Source organism: Manduca sexta, chromosome 18, assembly GCF_014839805.1.
Source record: "Manduca sexta isolate Smith_Timp_Sample1 chromosome 18, JHU_Msex_v1.0, whole genome shotgun sequence".
Classification (NCBI taxonomy): Eukaryota; Metazoa; Arthropoda; class Insecta; order Lepidoptera; family Sphingidae; genus Manduca; species Manduca sexta.
Window position 1 is genome coordinate 10741941 of NC_051132.1, and position 13890 is coordinate 10755830.

At 33.4% G+C, this 13890-nt stretch overlaps 2 protein-coding genes and 1 long non-coding RNA gene across 3 annotated transcripts; 2 read left to right on the forward strand and 1 right to left on the reverse strand.

Annotated features, from left to right (window-relative positions):
* Positions 1-1185: 1185 nt before the first annotated feature.
* LOC115439791 lies at positions 1186-2501 on the reverse strand. The gene is made up of 2 exons (XM_030163784.1): positions 2380-2501; positions 1186-1657 (listed from the first exon to the last, which is right to left on the reverse strand). The coding sequence occupies exons 1-2, from the start codon at positions 2431-2433 to the stop codon at positions 1229-1231; spliced, it is 483 nt and encodes a 160-aa protein (XP_030019644.1). The 5' UTR covers positions 2434-2501; the 3' UTR covers positions 1186-1228.
* A 3000-nt stretch (positions 2502-5501) lies between these two features.
* LOC115439767 lies at positions 5502-6518 on the forward strand. Its single transcript, XR_003938293.2, has 2 exons — positions 5502-5598; positions 6013-6518. It is a non-coding gene; the product is annotated as an uncharacterized LOC115439767 (long non-coding RNA).
* Positions 6519-9411: 2893 nt separating this feature from the next.
* Positions 9412-12701, forward strand: LOC115439819. The gene is made up of 2 exons (XM_030163836.2): positions 9412-9518; positions 10023-12701. Exons 1-2 carry the CDS (start codon positions 9477-9479, stop codon positions 12363-12365), a joined length of 2385 nt encoding a protein of 794 aa, XP_030019696.2. The 5' UTR covers positions 9412-9476; the 3' UTR covers positions 12366-12701.
* The last annotated feature ends 1189 nt before the right edge of the window (positions 12702-13890 follow it).

Here is a 13890-nt window from a genome sequence, read left to right on the forward strand (position 1 = left end):
ACTCATTTACCGCTACTTACTTTTATACAACTTTTATAACGGAAGCTTTCATTATGACGCAGTACATTTTGTTTATTGATAGATATAGAAAATCGATCAGGTCATAAATATTGCACCGGATTTTCACAAGGTCATGGGTGAACTTTGGTGTTGTCATTAGGGAGTTCAGTATTGCTCAGTATTTATAGGTAGGAGAGGTTATTCTTTAGTTTATATGTTTTTGGTAGTCTAGTATTTAAATAAAAATATGCTTTTGTATGTGGGTATATTTTACATCGATACATTTAGAAAATAAAATGATTATGATTATTTTATTGTTCACAATCAAATGCTATATGATGAGCATTAAAAACACCTTCGCTTAGACATATTTTTGGCAAACTACTGACTAAGTTTCTTAATTTATTAATTTTAAACCTTTTACTATTAGAAAGACAATATATATTATGCATATTACTATAAAATCATCCAATTAGGTAAATTGACACATTGACTGAGGGAATGAACATTGAGAAAGAAAATTGGGATTTTAGGCTTGAGGCAATCAACACACATCGTATAAAATTTAATAAGAAAGTTGCTTGTATGTTTTTTTGTGAGACAGGTGGCCCCGGTCGAGCAGAAATAAACCTTACTGCAGTGTAGTTTAATAGAGTTAAGAATCACGCAATCCTAAGAAATTCTACACATTCCTACATCTACAGCTTTCAGCGTTTATGACGGCAATATAAGACTTTATTAGTTCACGGAACATATATAAAAGGTTTATTTAAGAGTAAATTAAGGGTACGGTTTCTACGTTTTACCAACGGCTCCGAATGGACGGTAATGTGAAATTCAAGAGATATTTTCGCCTTTAATGACCCATTAACCCAAGGTGAGGATGACTTGCTATTACAGGGTGGAAACCAATTTAACTATAATTAAGTTTCGTTATTGGTTCTGAGTTTTTGTTGCCTGATTAATGGTGGATTGTGTATTTTTACGATAAATGAAAAGTGTTGTGTTATGCGTTTAAATAGAAAAAATGGGGATAGTCAGAACGTAGTTAATGGTAAAACTATAATAAGTACACGTAATAGTTTTGTGTATGAAATGGTTTGATCCTTGGAAAGATTTTTTGGAATCTCAGTTCTTTGTTAAAAAATCGAATAATTTTATTACTTTAATACAATAACACAATGATAACAAAACATTATTTATTTAAATAACTTACATCTAAATTAAATTAAAGTAATAAACTTAACAACGCTTGCACCACCATCACCACTAACTGCAGAAGACCAGGAAGCAGTCCACCTCCGATACCGATCAGGATATCTTCACCCAAGTCCGTGATAGACGAGATCAGGGTTGTCAACAGACCTTGCAGATTGGCAACACCAGTCGAAGGCGTGTTAGGGTTGGCACCAGTAGCATACTCCGGCAATCCCCTAAGGAAGTTCACGATAGCCAACGCCTGAGAGTAGAGCTTGAGAAGTGAAGTCTCAAGTGCTCCCAGGTCTACTGGGATCAAGCAACTGATGGATGGTGGGAGAGTATCGAAGATCGAGAGCAGGGAGAGTAGAAGATTGTAGACGTTATTCAGAAGCGGTAAGAGGATGTTCACAAGAGGGTAAACTGCTGGGAGCTGAACGCCTGTTGCTGATACTGGAGGCTGAAAAATAAAACAGTATTACATTGAGGGTTCTTGGTAAAGGTCCTAAGGTGGAGCAGCGAGAATTACGTGTTCTGGATTTTGGGAAAGAATAAGTTTCGTCTAGTGGTTCATATGTTGTCATATAGACCATCAGCGCATATAGAGAAAGATTCTTCGTGAAACTGCAATTATCATCAGCTATCATTAGCTACGATGTGACTCTTCTACTTGGATTTTGCTTTAAATTTCATAATGGTCTGTAACATTCGGCTACTGTAGTCCCAGAAGGAACATGTGTCAGTTTTATTAGAAAGATACCGATGCATACCGGCTTATGCCAGCGCATACCGGCTCTTCTAGTAGTAATATTCTGTAACGGCTTCTTTGATACCGCAGGGAACAATCTGCGGCGCTCCACGATGCTTCGCTGTCGCTCTCCGAGCATTGTAATATATACCTTATTTCGATAAGATGAGAGTTAAATTCGTAATTATGGCTATGACTTCCTTCTATCTGTCGGCGTATGTTAGATCTTGCACTTTGTGAATAAAACATATTTATGAATGGGAGCAAAGAGATAACTAAATCTTGAATTATTGGACATTGCTAAAACTTCTAAAAATGTTATATTTTTCTAATGGACTTCAGATAAAGCGAATATTCTATATCCAATATAACAACATGTGTTTTCGAATAATCATGATCGTACTTTATTTGTAAATAATATTTTAAACACTTACAGTAAACAAACAAACAGCGACAACAGACACTACGATGACCGAAAATTTAGTCATTTTTGTAGTAATAAATAATTAATAAAAACTACTTTCTCCAATAGTTCGGTTATACTACATACGTAGTTTTAATTAACTGTTTTTATAGAATAATTATTGCAACGTTATGTAACAGATTACACGATAGAAATGATAAAGTGTTTTTTTATCGATTATCAGTTTCATTATAGTTACCTAATTGTTCTACGTCGCGCATTCCTTTTGACGTTGGACGTAATATTATTGGGAATAAATTAGGGGGAATAACTTGTACTATTTTTAAAATAGAATGGTTAATGGCGATAGCACCCTAATTAGATTTAAATTTAGAACATGTTTACATCCGTGTTATTTCAAACATGAATATTAAGCTTGAGCAAAATTTTGGTCGGGAGTCAGTTCGTAGTCTTCAGCTTACTTCTAAAGATCTTACACACCAAAATCGGATCTACAATTATGATTTTACGTACCAAAATCAGATCCATGGACCTAATGGGCTCTCCTGGGTACTGTTCCCTAAACTTTTGGAGTTCTATTCCCATCGACCTCTACAGAATATTCGTTAAAATGAAGGGAAGGAGGCTCCTGTGGGAATCGGCCTTTAAATTATTCACAAATCGTAATCAAACCAATTCTCACAACAGGAAGCATCGTTATCAGAAAGGAGAATTACATATTCTCGCAATATATTATAATATTTACATTAAATCGTTCCTTTTGCATTAATCTTGTCAGATTTTATCCAAATACTTTCGTGGGAAAATGTTTTCATGAATAAATAATACGTTTTCTTCGTTGCTTCATGCCTTTATGTCTTAAGAGATTTTCTTGTAAATTTTTCCGAGGTAATATTTTATGATATCCATTTTGTTTTAGATGTATCTTTATTTAAACAAGGCATCTTTGTTCGAAACGTTATTATTCAAATGCAATCTTTGTAGGACATATTTAGGCTGAAGACTGAATACATGAAAAAAAAGAAGACTTATTTTTTTGTCCCTAACATATAATTTTGTTTGTAGCTGCATTGAGATCAACTAAAACAGCGTATTTAAACCATACACATAATCTAGAAGTGTTCAACCCATAAAATTTAAGCGGCTTTTTAAAGCTTATTCGTAGTTGCACGACCATGTCGGCTCTCTATACGTCGGCTTTCGCGGGTGTTCACTCTTTTTTCAATATTTCAAAATATTTCTTTATTCATTCCTATCCATTTTCTGGATATAAATTAGCTGACCTCAAACCGCGATTTCCAAGAACGATTTCTTATTGCATTTTTTTATGTGTACGGGTCGCTGTCACATATAAAGTATCGGAGCCAACACATAACTTATCAATCAATGAATCTTTTTAAATACCATTATTTACGATATTTGTTATAAATGTTTTACTTTAAATTATTTCAGGAGGTTTTTGAACAGAATTGATAAGATAACTCGTGTAAAACCAAACCAACAATTCCAAATCAATTTGTCAGCGACTGAAAATGCAAATAGGATAAGGGCATTACCCTCGTATCTCTTTCATTCCCGGGAAAACTGGACAAGTTTTTATGTTATTTGTTTCATACATAAAAGTATGCTAAATTGGATTTGATTATTTTATATCCATATTCCTTGCAAGGATGAAAACCCATAATGTCTCATTTAGACTATTGGCGAAAAATTCGTCGTATAACTGTGACTATAAATTCTGAGCAAAGAATACACCCATATGAGCTCGTGTTTTTTCAAGTTCTTCTCTATTAGTCTCTATTCGGTATGTATCTTAAATCAGGATTATATTTAAAACCTCAATCAAAGACTTCAAAGTCTGGAAAAGTCAGCTAGCATTTTACATAGTGATTGTCAAACATAATACCGCCAACTATTGGACAAGGAGTATTTAATTTTAAAGAACATTGAAGCCAGTGAAATGACTGAGTGTAAAGTGTAAATGAGAGTTTATATTTAAGCAATCTTTCAAGTTGATGAGTGTATTAAACTGTCATAAAGCTGTGTTTAGACTAGCAGTAGTATATTGAAAAAAAAGACTTAAAAAATAATATAGGAAACGTACAGAAAATAATTGCCAGCGGTTTACAAATTATGCTGAGCCTGTGTGTCGAGAAACTAATGAATATAATAGGAACTAAATTGTGAAGTGCGAGTTAAGAATGGAATGTTTTGTATTGGCACAAGAACTTCCAAAGGCCTTTACACTAGCGGCAAAATGCGACTTGGCGTGAGACCTGCAAGCTTCAAAATTAGGACAAGTCAGTTTACTCGAAATTTTTTACACGTTAAGCATTATCTCCGAAAGTCGTCTTCTGCAAGTTTTCGTGTTAATCTAAACGTTGCTTTATGTTTTGTAATTACACGTTTAGGGAGATGTTGTTTCTGTTTAAGAGTAATTCTACCATGAAATAGGCTACTTATTTATTCAGCTGTTTACATTCATTAACAATGTTACTCTTTTGTCGTAAAGCATTAGTGCAATAAGGGCTATAATTATAAAAATATTATCACCATTATCTACAGGCTTTGGAGGGCTACTGCTGAACATAGACCTTACTAAAAAAATTCCAGACCAACTTGTTGGTGTATGTAGTACGGTGCGAACAGCGAGTTGTGTGAAATATCATATTGTCAATATTAGACAGAATCTGGGAAAGTTATCCCGCATATTTTCGCTAGTATTGGCTTAATTTAATCTACGTTTTGGCAGATAATAAAAGATTTACAAGATAGTTTATCAAAAAGAAGGCTCTTGGAAAAAATACAACTTATAATATAAAGAATGTCGAAAATAGCAAATAAAGTCTCTATTAAGTATAGGGGAACTAGAAAAAAAAACATCGTATAAGTATAGAATCCAATTTTTTTTGTCTTTTTGAAATTGGGGATACCATAGCTATCAATTATTACAAATATCGTGTAATATGTTATTTTTAACTCGACTTGAAAAAAGGGGAAACAATTACATATTTTTCTAATTACTTAACAGATTATGCAGGCTATCAGAATAGATAATTAAAGAAAGAGCCTTGCCTAACAAACTTTTGTAACAAATAACTTGAAGATAACGTTTACTTATATAATATCGTTTTATTTGTATTTGACACAAAATTAATCAAAAGCTGGTACGTGTTTGAGGTTAAAAATGTCAAAACTCATCGTTATTGGTTTAGCTGTTGCGTGTTTGGTAAGTGTTTTTTATTTTATCATATCAAGAGTGAGAAATATTATAGATTTTGATTTTACTGTATGTAGAATAACTCTGTTTCCCCCTATAGAAAATTCCTTTTTTAATTTCTTAGATTCAAAGTTAAATGAGGCGCTATTTTGTCTTGTTTAGCAGATATATGCTAGATTTATCACGATACATAAACACGACGATATATAACACGTGCTATCAATAACCGAGGAGGAAGATGATATCTTTTTAGATCTGACAAGACGTGATGTAATAGATGTTAACGAGATTTAGGGTACGCTTGTTGTGAAGCACCTGGGACTTATAACCGCAAAGAATTTGATTGTATTTTGGGATTATTACAACATTGTTGATCCTGAGATGGTGAGCAGTTAATTTATAACGATACGCTTTTTCTTTTAGGTCCAAAAAAGTGAAGCCATGATACCAGCATACTCAGTGTCAGCACTTCGTCTGGCATTCGACGAAATCTCAGCAGTTTTGCCAATTGCCAATCAATTGGCATGTCTTTTGATACCCTTCCTAATCAATTTGATTAACAATTTGAACAACCTGTCAAATATTGTGCAGAATTTGACTCCTGCAGTGTTGCCGTACTTCGGATGTACTTTACCACTGTTGTATGCCACTTTGACTGATCTGGCATCAGTTCTCTTTCTTTATATTAGTGTTCTGATTTCTCTGTTCAGATCCAATGTTCTGGCAGCCCCAGGGCTCTTGTTTGGTCTGGTATCACAGGTTCTAAACCTTGTATTGAACCTGCTTAGTGGCCTCTCAGATGGCACTGGCCTGCTGAGTGGTCTCATCAAATTGATCACGAATGTTGTGGTTGAATTAGAAAAATTGTTGTTGTAATTTATTACTATGTTTATTTAAGTTATATTTATAAATAAAAGCTGTTTTAAAAATAGTGTTTCTTGATTGCGTGTTCTGTAAAGTTACACACAGTGTTACTGTCAACGTAGCTATAAAATTAGTAAATTAAGATATTTTTAACAAATTGTGAAAGAAGTGTAATTCCCTATGATTCCTTTTCACAAACAATACTATGAAGACGTGAAGTGTGCGCAAATACATAGTTACGACAAATTCATAATTTTCTTTGACTGGTTTTTCTGACAGCCAACTGAAGCAAATTTGTAGGTAGGTAATCACACACCTCCTCTATTTATGTACTTTGAACGCTATCATGCCAAAAGCACTGAGAAACATGCTTATTATAATACCTTTGCGCCTTATTTAGCTAAGTAACGTTCGTGAATTTGAAATAGACTTATCACAGCATTGCTCTGTACTTAGACAAGTAATATTTGTGAATACGGGCCTGTCACCCATATTCATAAATAATAACATGAGGATACTCAGTGCGCCTGAACACATACAGTTTTACTTATAAAAATTTCGCAGAGCCATGCTTAGTTAAAACACAAATTTACTCGATCAGGGGCCTTATTCTCTATCCCGCATGTTATTTTAACAGTGCGTAACAAGCACGTAACACAACGCATCATGTTTAGGACTATAGAAATTTGGATTACAGAATACCATTCCACGCACATTTCTCGAAGATAACATGACACGGCCGCGTTACGCGTTTACACTATCATACAGAATAAGGACCCTGGCGTAAGTCAAAGCCGCCATCTTGCCTCTTAATAAGGTTTAAACTAGGAAACAGGTGACGTGTTTGTTTGTTATTTAAGCAATTTTCAAGCACCTCTTAAAGTTGAAACAAGTTTATAATTAAGGCTGATAGTGTTGGCAGTTTTAGTTTTCTTTGGCTTTGTTTATAAGACAGCCAACTGAAGTAAAATTGTATCTCAATAGCCAATCACAGCACCCCTTTGCCTACGCATGGCGTTGATCATGCCGGAAGCACTTAGAACCAGGTTTATAATGACAGAATTGTTGCGTACTTAGCTAATTAACGTTTGTATTCACTGGCTTTAATATGTAATTGCATACTTAAATAAATTAGGTAGCTTGTAGAAGTGTATAAAGGTACATTGAATTTTATTACGAGGATTTAAATATTAATTAGCTTATTTATTTTTGGAAAAGTCTATAGTCGTATTAACAATGTAAAGGTGAAATTTGGAATGAAAATCGGCACACTTACTATATCCTGGCTTAATATACTTATTTTATTACACTGAGAATTTTAATCCTCAATACGGGTTTCACCTGGACGTCGCTAGCACAAGCTGAAATTTTAGTAACATATGCTTACATTTAAGGCTTAATTTTATTATTACCCAAGCCCTTAGCACAACCCCCGTTCCCATATAATCTTAAAACCGCTGCCAGAGCATGTATATGTATGTAAACATGCAAATCCCAAGTTAGCAAATAAAACATCTCTTCAAGAATGACAATATTTCGAAGCGGACTCGAGATAACACTGTTCAAAAGCAATATAATTTTGATAGCTCCAGCTTTTATATTGCTGGGTACGAACCATTGTTTCATCAAATCTAGTTTCTGTTGAAATATAATTTTAAAGGATTTGAAGGCATTACCGGTGTTCTATTGTTCTACTCCAAGATGATAGTTTCAAGTTTTAAAATAATATTTGTATATTTTGTAGAATATAAAATAAATAGTCTATAATAGATGAGAAAAGTTTGCGTTATGATTAATTGCGTCAGAATTTATTGTTTTTGTAATGATTAAGGACTATATTAAAATAAGCGTCAGTTTAAGGTAGTATGATAGACTGCATATCGTATAACCTCTACTTTAACCCTTGGGAATAAAGGTGTATAATAACGTTTGCATGTATTTAATTACAATACCATGTAGAAATATTTGTAATTTCGTTAGTCGCATTTTGTCTCATTCCGTCAACTGATTTGTTTAAAGGGAATCTATAGACTAACAAATTCTCGTTGGTTGAGTGTATTTTCGGCTTAAATATTTTTGTGATTCGAAATAATAGCAATTAAAAATCTTATGAACAAAGAACATAATATAATTTTACTGGTAGTAGGTTTCTCATATGTGAGAGTCCGCCTGGGAAGGTACCACCGCAATGTCTATTTCTGCCGCTAAGCAGCAGTGCGTAGTCACTGTTGTGTTCCGGTTTGAAGGACATTGTAGCCAGTGTAACTACTGGACATAATGAGACTTAACGTCTCACGTCTCAGGATGGCGAGCGCAGTGGAATATCAAACAATGCTTTGTAATTCAAGATGTTGGACGGTATTTCTACTGTTAATGGGCGGTCGTATCGTTTACCACCAGGTGAACGGCAAGCTAGTCTCGTCATTCCAAGCAAGAAAAAAAATATAAAAAGTTAAATATTTTATTTTTTTTTCCGAATTTGAAAAAGGGACTTACACAATAATATTTTTATTCAAAATATAGCTACTTATTTGTAATTTTTAAAGTACATATATTCAGGGAGCCTTATTCCGCCTATAGGGACAAATACGTTTTTCCTCTTTACAGGGGTAGGCAGAGGTGTAACACATAAAATTTTTCCAACCCGGGATTCGAACACGAAATCTTAATGCGATAGTCGTACTGCGTGGCAATATATGCCATCTAGGCAGTCTGTATAAAATGATACAAAATTGTTAAGTTGTTTTAAACTAAAAGTCTTACCTCCACAACCTCAGAAATCAACATTGCATCAAACCAATATGTCTGCCAGGAAGTTAATGACGTCATAATCACCTGTCTTCCCCGAAAATCTTTCACGAATATTGAGCAACGATCGATATGGAAAACGTGATAAATCTACAGAAGATTATGGACATACAACTATATCAGTTTATCTATATATATTGGTTATATAATTAGAAAAGCACGTACAAGTCGTTTTACCATCGTACGATATGTTTGGGTTGACATGAAATTTAGAAATGAATATCGTTATTCTATTTTGTTTTGTTTTTGTAATATCGGTGAGTGTTTTATTATTAAAGATTTAATTTTATTACATTTTTATATATTTATATTAATTTCGCGTTTATTTATTTATTGTTATGTAATGAAATCAAATAAGGTTTTTTTTTAAATAAATTACAACAATAAAAGGAACTTATTACTAAGGTTTGAGAACGATAATAATGTGAAAGAATTACACATACAATATATTAATCTAAAAACCTTTATTACAATTTTGAAAATAATTTCCTATTTTACTTTATCAATTGGCTTTCTTAAATAAGAATAATATTAGTGTAACAACGTTTTTTTAATCCGAGAGCGCTCAAACGAAAAATATTTAGAAACGACCGGATACCCGAGGGTTCACTCTTAATTACTTGAATTATGTATTCTTTACTGTTTTGGGTGCTTTTTCAATATATACTTATAAACTTTTATATACTTACTTGTAGTTATTTTTTATTTTGTCACATTCTTATAGTTTATTGTAAACTTTACCTTATCTTTATCTTTTTCAGGCATTCGCAAATCAGGTAACAGTGCCTGTTCAACTATATCCTGCATATCAACAAAGCGTGTATAATTCTCCCGCTGCTCCAGTTGTCTATCAAACTGCTCCTACAAGCTATAATAACCCTTGTGCGCAATACACAATAGCTCAAAATACCTTACCTAATCAATTAGTTAATAATCTTGTCAGCAAAGTACTTGCAAATCCAACAATCCATAGAATTTTGGACCCTAATACGAGATTTTACAACCAAAATGGAGAAATTTACAACCAACAACCAATATACAATCGAGAAGTAGTGCCTAATATAATTAATAATTATTTCATAGTTCCACCAGAGTTTCTGAAATTGAATCAAAGTGATTTAAATACTTTATCAGCATTACCAAACATTATAAATAATGAAGCGGTTCATAAAATAGTGGACAACGTGGAAATATTAACAAACATTCCGCAAGTTAATTATGCTACCAAAGAGAACTTAGTGCAAGTAAGTTCAGATGCATCGCAAACTGCAAAAACAAATCAACAAACTACCCGTCGTAGGAAAACAAGAAGAAAAAAAGGAAAAAAACGTGCCAGGAACAAATTTCTGACACCTCAAAGTATAGCTAAAGCAATTGGCTCCTATATTGCTACTAGTAATACTCAAAATATACAAGAAAATCAAGAAAAATCAAATGTAACTAATAAAATTTTAAATTCGACCCAAATGCAGAATAATGGTGATGTCGTACTGGAGTCCAAAGATACTACAACAGAGACAACTAATCAAAACTCAAGTAATTCTAACACTGATGGAGGCCACAAGAAAAAGTCTAAAAAGCGTCCTAAATCTGACACAAATGCTGCGAGTATTCCTAATACAGGAGAAATATCCCAAGATAACATAGAAAATAACAGAGTATTGGTCGATAATGATTCTCAACACAAACTAGAAACAGACAAAATTATGGCGACAGATTTCATTCAAGGTTTAAATATAAATAACGACCGAGCATGTCCAGATTCGTCTCCGAAAGAGCTTAATGAGGAGTGCTTTGAGGATATTGGATCACTGATATCTTGTCTAAGTGATGACATACTTGATAGTAGAATAACAAGAAATTCACAATCAAATTCAAGAGATGAAGCAATTTGGAGAGATTTTCGGCAAAGTTTTCCGGATGTACCAGAAAATTTAGCACGAAGCATGTTGATGTTTGCACAAAATCAGTATCAAAATCCGCAAAACAGTAATTTTTATTACCCGACTGTACCGTTTGGCTTTGATCAGATATACCAAATGCCCCACATATATAATTATGGAAAAGGTTATTTAAGAGAGAATATACCGAAAAGTAAAAATAGGCGACATAAAAGTAAAAAAAGAAAAGCAAAAAATAAAAAAAGAAAAAGTGCAAGTAAAAAATCTACATCTCAATTTTCTGATTTAGAACTATTGGATACAGCCGCAGAAGATTATAGTGAATTGACTAGCACGACAATGGAAAATTTAGTTACTGATGTAATATCTTCTACGGATAATCTTGGTTTCCAAACTGAAGAAGTTCCTTCTGATATACCTACAACAAATCTTCCAATAGACGCAGAAGTGCTATTGCGAACTATATCACCAACAACCGAAGAATCGCCAAGTGATTACGATAATGACAAACATCTTGATAGTCATGAACGATATGAAGAGTTAGACTTAGGATATCGTGAAACGCCTGAACTGGGAGAAGAAGACACAGTTCCAATAATTTATACTAATGGCTTGATAGATGATTATTATCCTACTTTCACTGATAATGCGTACTACGCGAATGATCATGAATATACCGTAGCTGATTTAAATGAAAGGTATTATTATACAACAGATAGAAATGTAGAAAATTTTGGAAGAGATAGAAGAAAATTAGAAAGTTTAAAAGAAGCAGTGCCTAAAATACTGCAAAAGTCTTTCAGAGACGCTGTACCTAAGCATACATATTTTGATGCAGACAGGGAAAGTTACAAGAATTTGATTAAAGAAAAATTTCTACCTAAATCACAATTCAAACCTACAGTGCCTCCGGTAGTGGCGAAAGAATCATTCAAAACTCCTCCAGCCTTAGAAAATCCAGATTTTAAAACCAAAAGGATCAATAAAGATCCTTTAGATACAGAAGATTATAAAATTGAGGATAGTTTTGATGATGTAGCAGCATACTTTGATTACGCAGAAAAATCTTCCATATATTCTAACGCAAAGACTCCATTCTACAACGGCAAGGGAAAACCCAATTCAGAAACGGGTTTTGTGTTAGAAAAACATCAAAATTCAATGAAGGTGAGGTGGAAACATTATTTGCCAGGTCTAAGGTAGCTAAATATGGAGCAGAAACCGAGGATGTGAGTCCTGAATTTCCAACAATAGATGATTTTTGAGGAAGAAGCAGTTAGCGTGGTTACAGCCCAGTCGTTACTATACCCGGAAGATTATTGGTGATACACGAGCGAAATAAAATTTCAGATTAAGTATAATTTATTCCCAAAGTGTTAAAAATATGTAATAATTTATTATACGGCTTAAAAAAGTGTTTTTTACCTTATTTTATATATTTCATGAAACAATTCAGTGACTAATTCAACCGGTTATAAAAATAATAATAATAAAGATATGTATAAAAAAATAACTTCAATAATAAAGAGATGACAATAATAATAATATCAACCCTGTATTATATACTGTCCCACTGTTGGCACGGGTCTCCTCTGCTACTGAGAGGGATTAGGCCTTAGTAAACCACGCTGACCTAGTGCGGATTGGTAGACTTTATATACCCGCAAAATTCCTACAGAGAACTTCTCGACTAAGTTGGTTGGTAAAGCAAGCGATAAATCACAAAGAATACACATATAATTTTAGAAAAGTCAGAGGTGTACGCCCTTGGGTTTTGAACCTGCAGGCATTCGTCTCGGTAGTCCGTTACACAACTAACCAGGCTATCGCCGGTATGCAACTATATTATATAATAATCTATTGTTATATTCGTCTCCCTTTTATTTATTGTAATTTATGCTACAGAATTATGTAATTCAGAGTATATTTATCGTAAAACGAGTGGCTAGGCATGTAGGTACTTTGTAAAACAATACTCAATTTTTGTTTGAATATGGTAAAAGACTTGGCGATAATATAGTGCCCTACATTATTCTAAATGATTTACGGAATTACAATTCCAATATTTAAAAAAGTATTAGAAAGTAATAGCCATTACCTAATCTATATTAAACCTTATTAATTATTTCAATAAAGTTCAGAATGATTTTTATGGGAATGTAAGCGTAATGAAAATCTACTCAGTTATTGTATTTTCATCAACGCCAATATGCCAGTGGCGTTTATTTATAAAGTCTTAGTCCCCGTGACGTAACAACTTGGAAATGAAATCTAAATAACAATTAGACCGCGCCCCCACTTAAAGATTTTAATGAAAGGTGTCTTAATTATAAGTACTTAAGCATAATGTTTATTTATTATCTAATTTTCCATTTTCTATTATGATATTTTTATACATATAGTAACTCTTCGGGTGTTAGCACTTATAGACGGAGATATATTGCTGCTCCAGTGACATCGAAAGGGTGGAGTACCTGTCTAGCCGTAGACCAATGGTGGATGCTCTAAAATTCTGCATACCGTATGAACGCCCAACAAATTGTCCTGCACGGAAATTTCATTCGGCATCGATTGGCTCTCTTAGGAACGATTTATAATCTATTCTTAAACGCTCTTTTTACAGTATTAAACATTATATTAGCAAAAATAATTACAGAATACAATTTTAGACATTTTTTTGTACTACGTGGAACCAGAGAGAATAATAGAATAGTTGCCACGTGACACG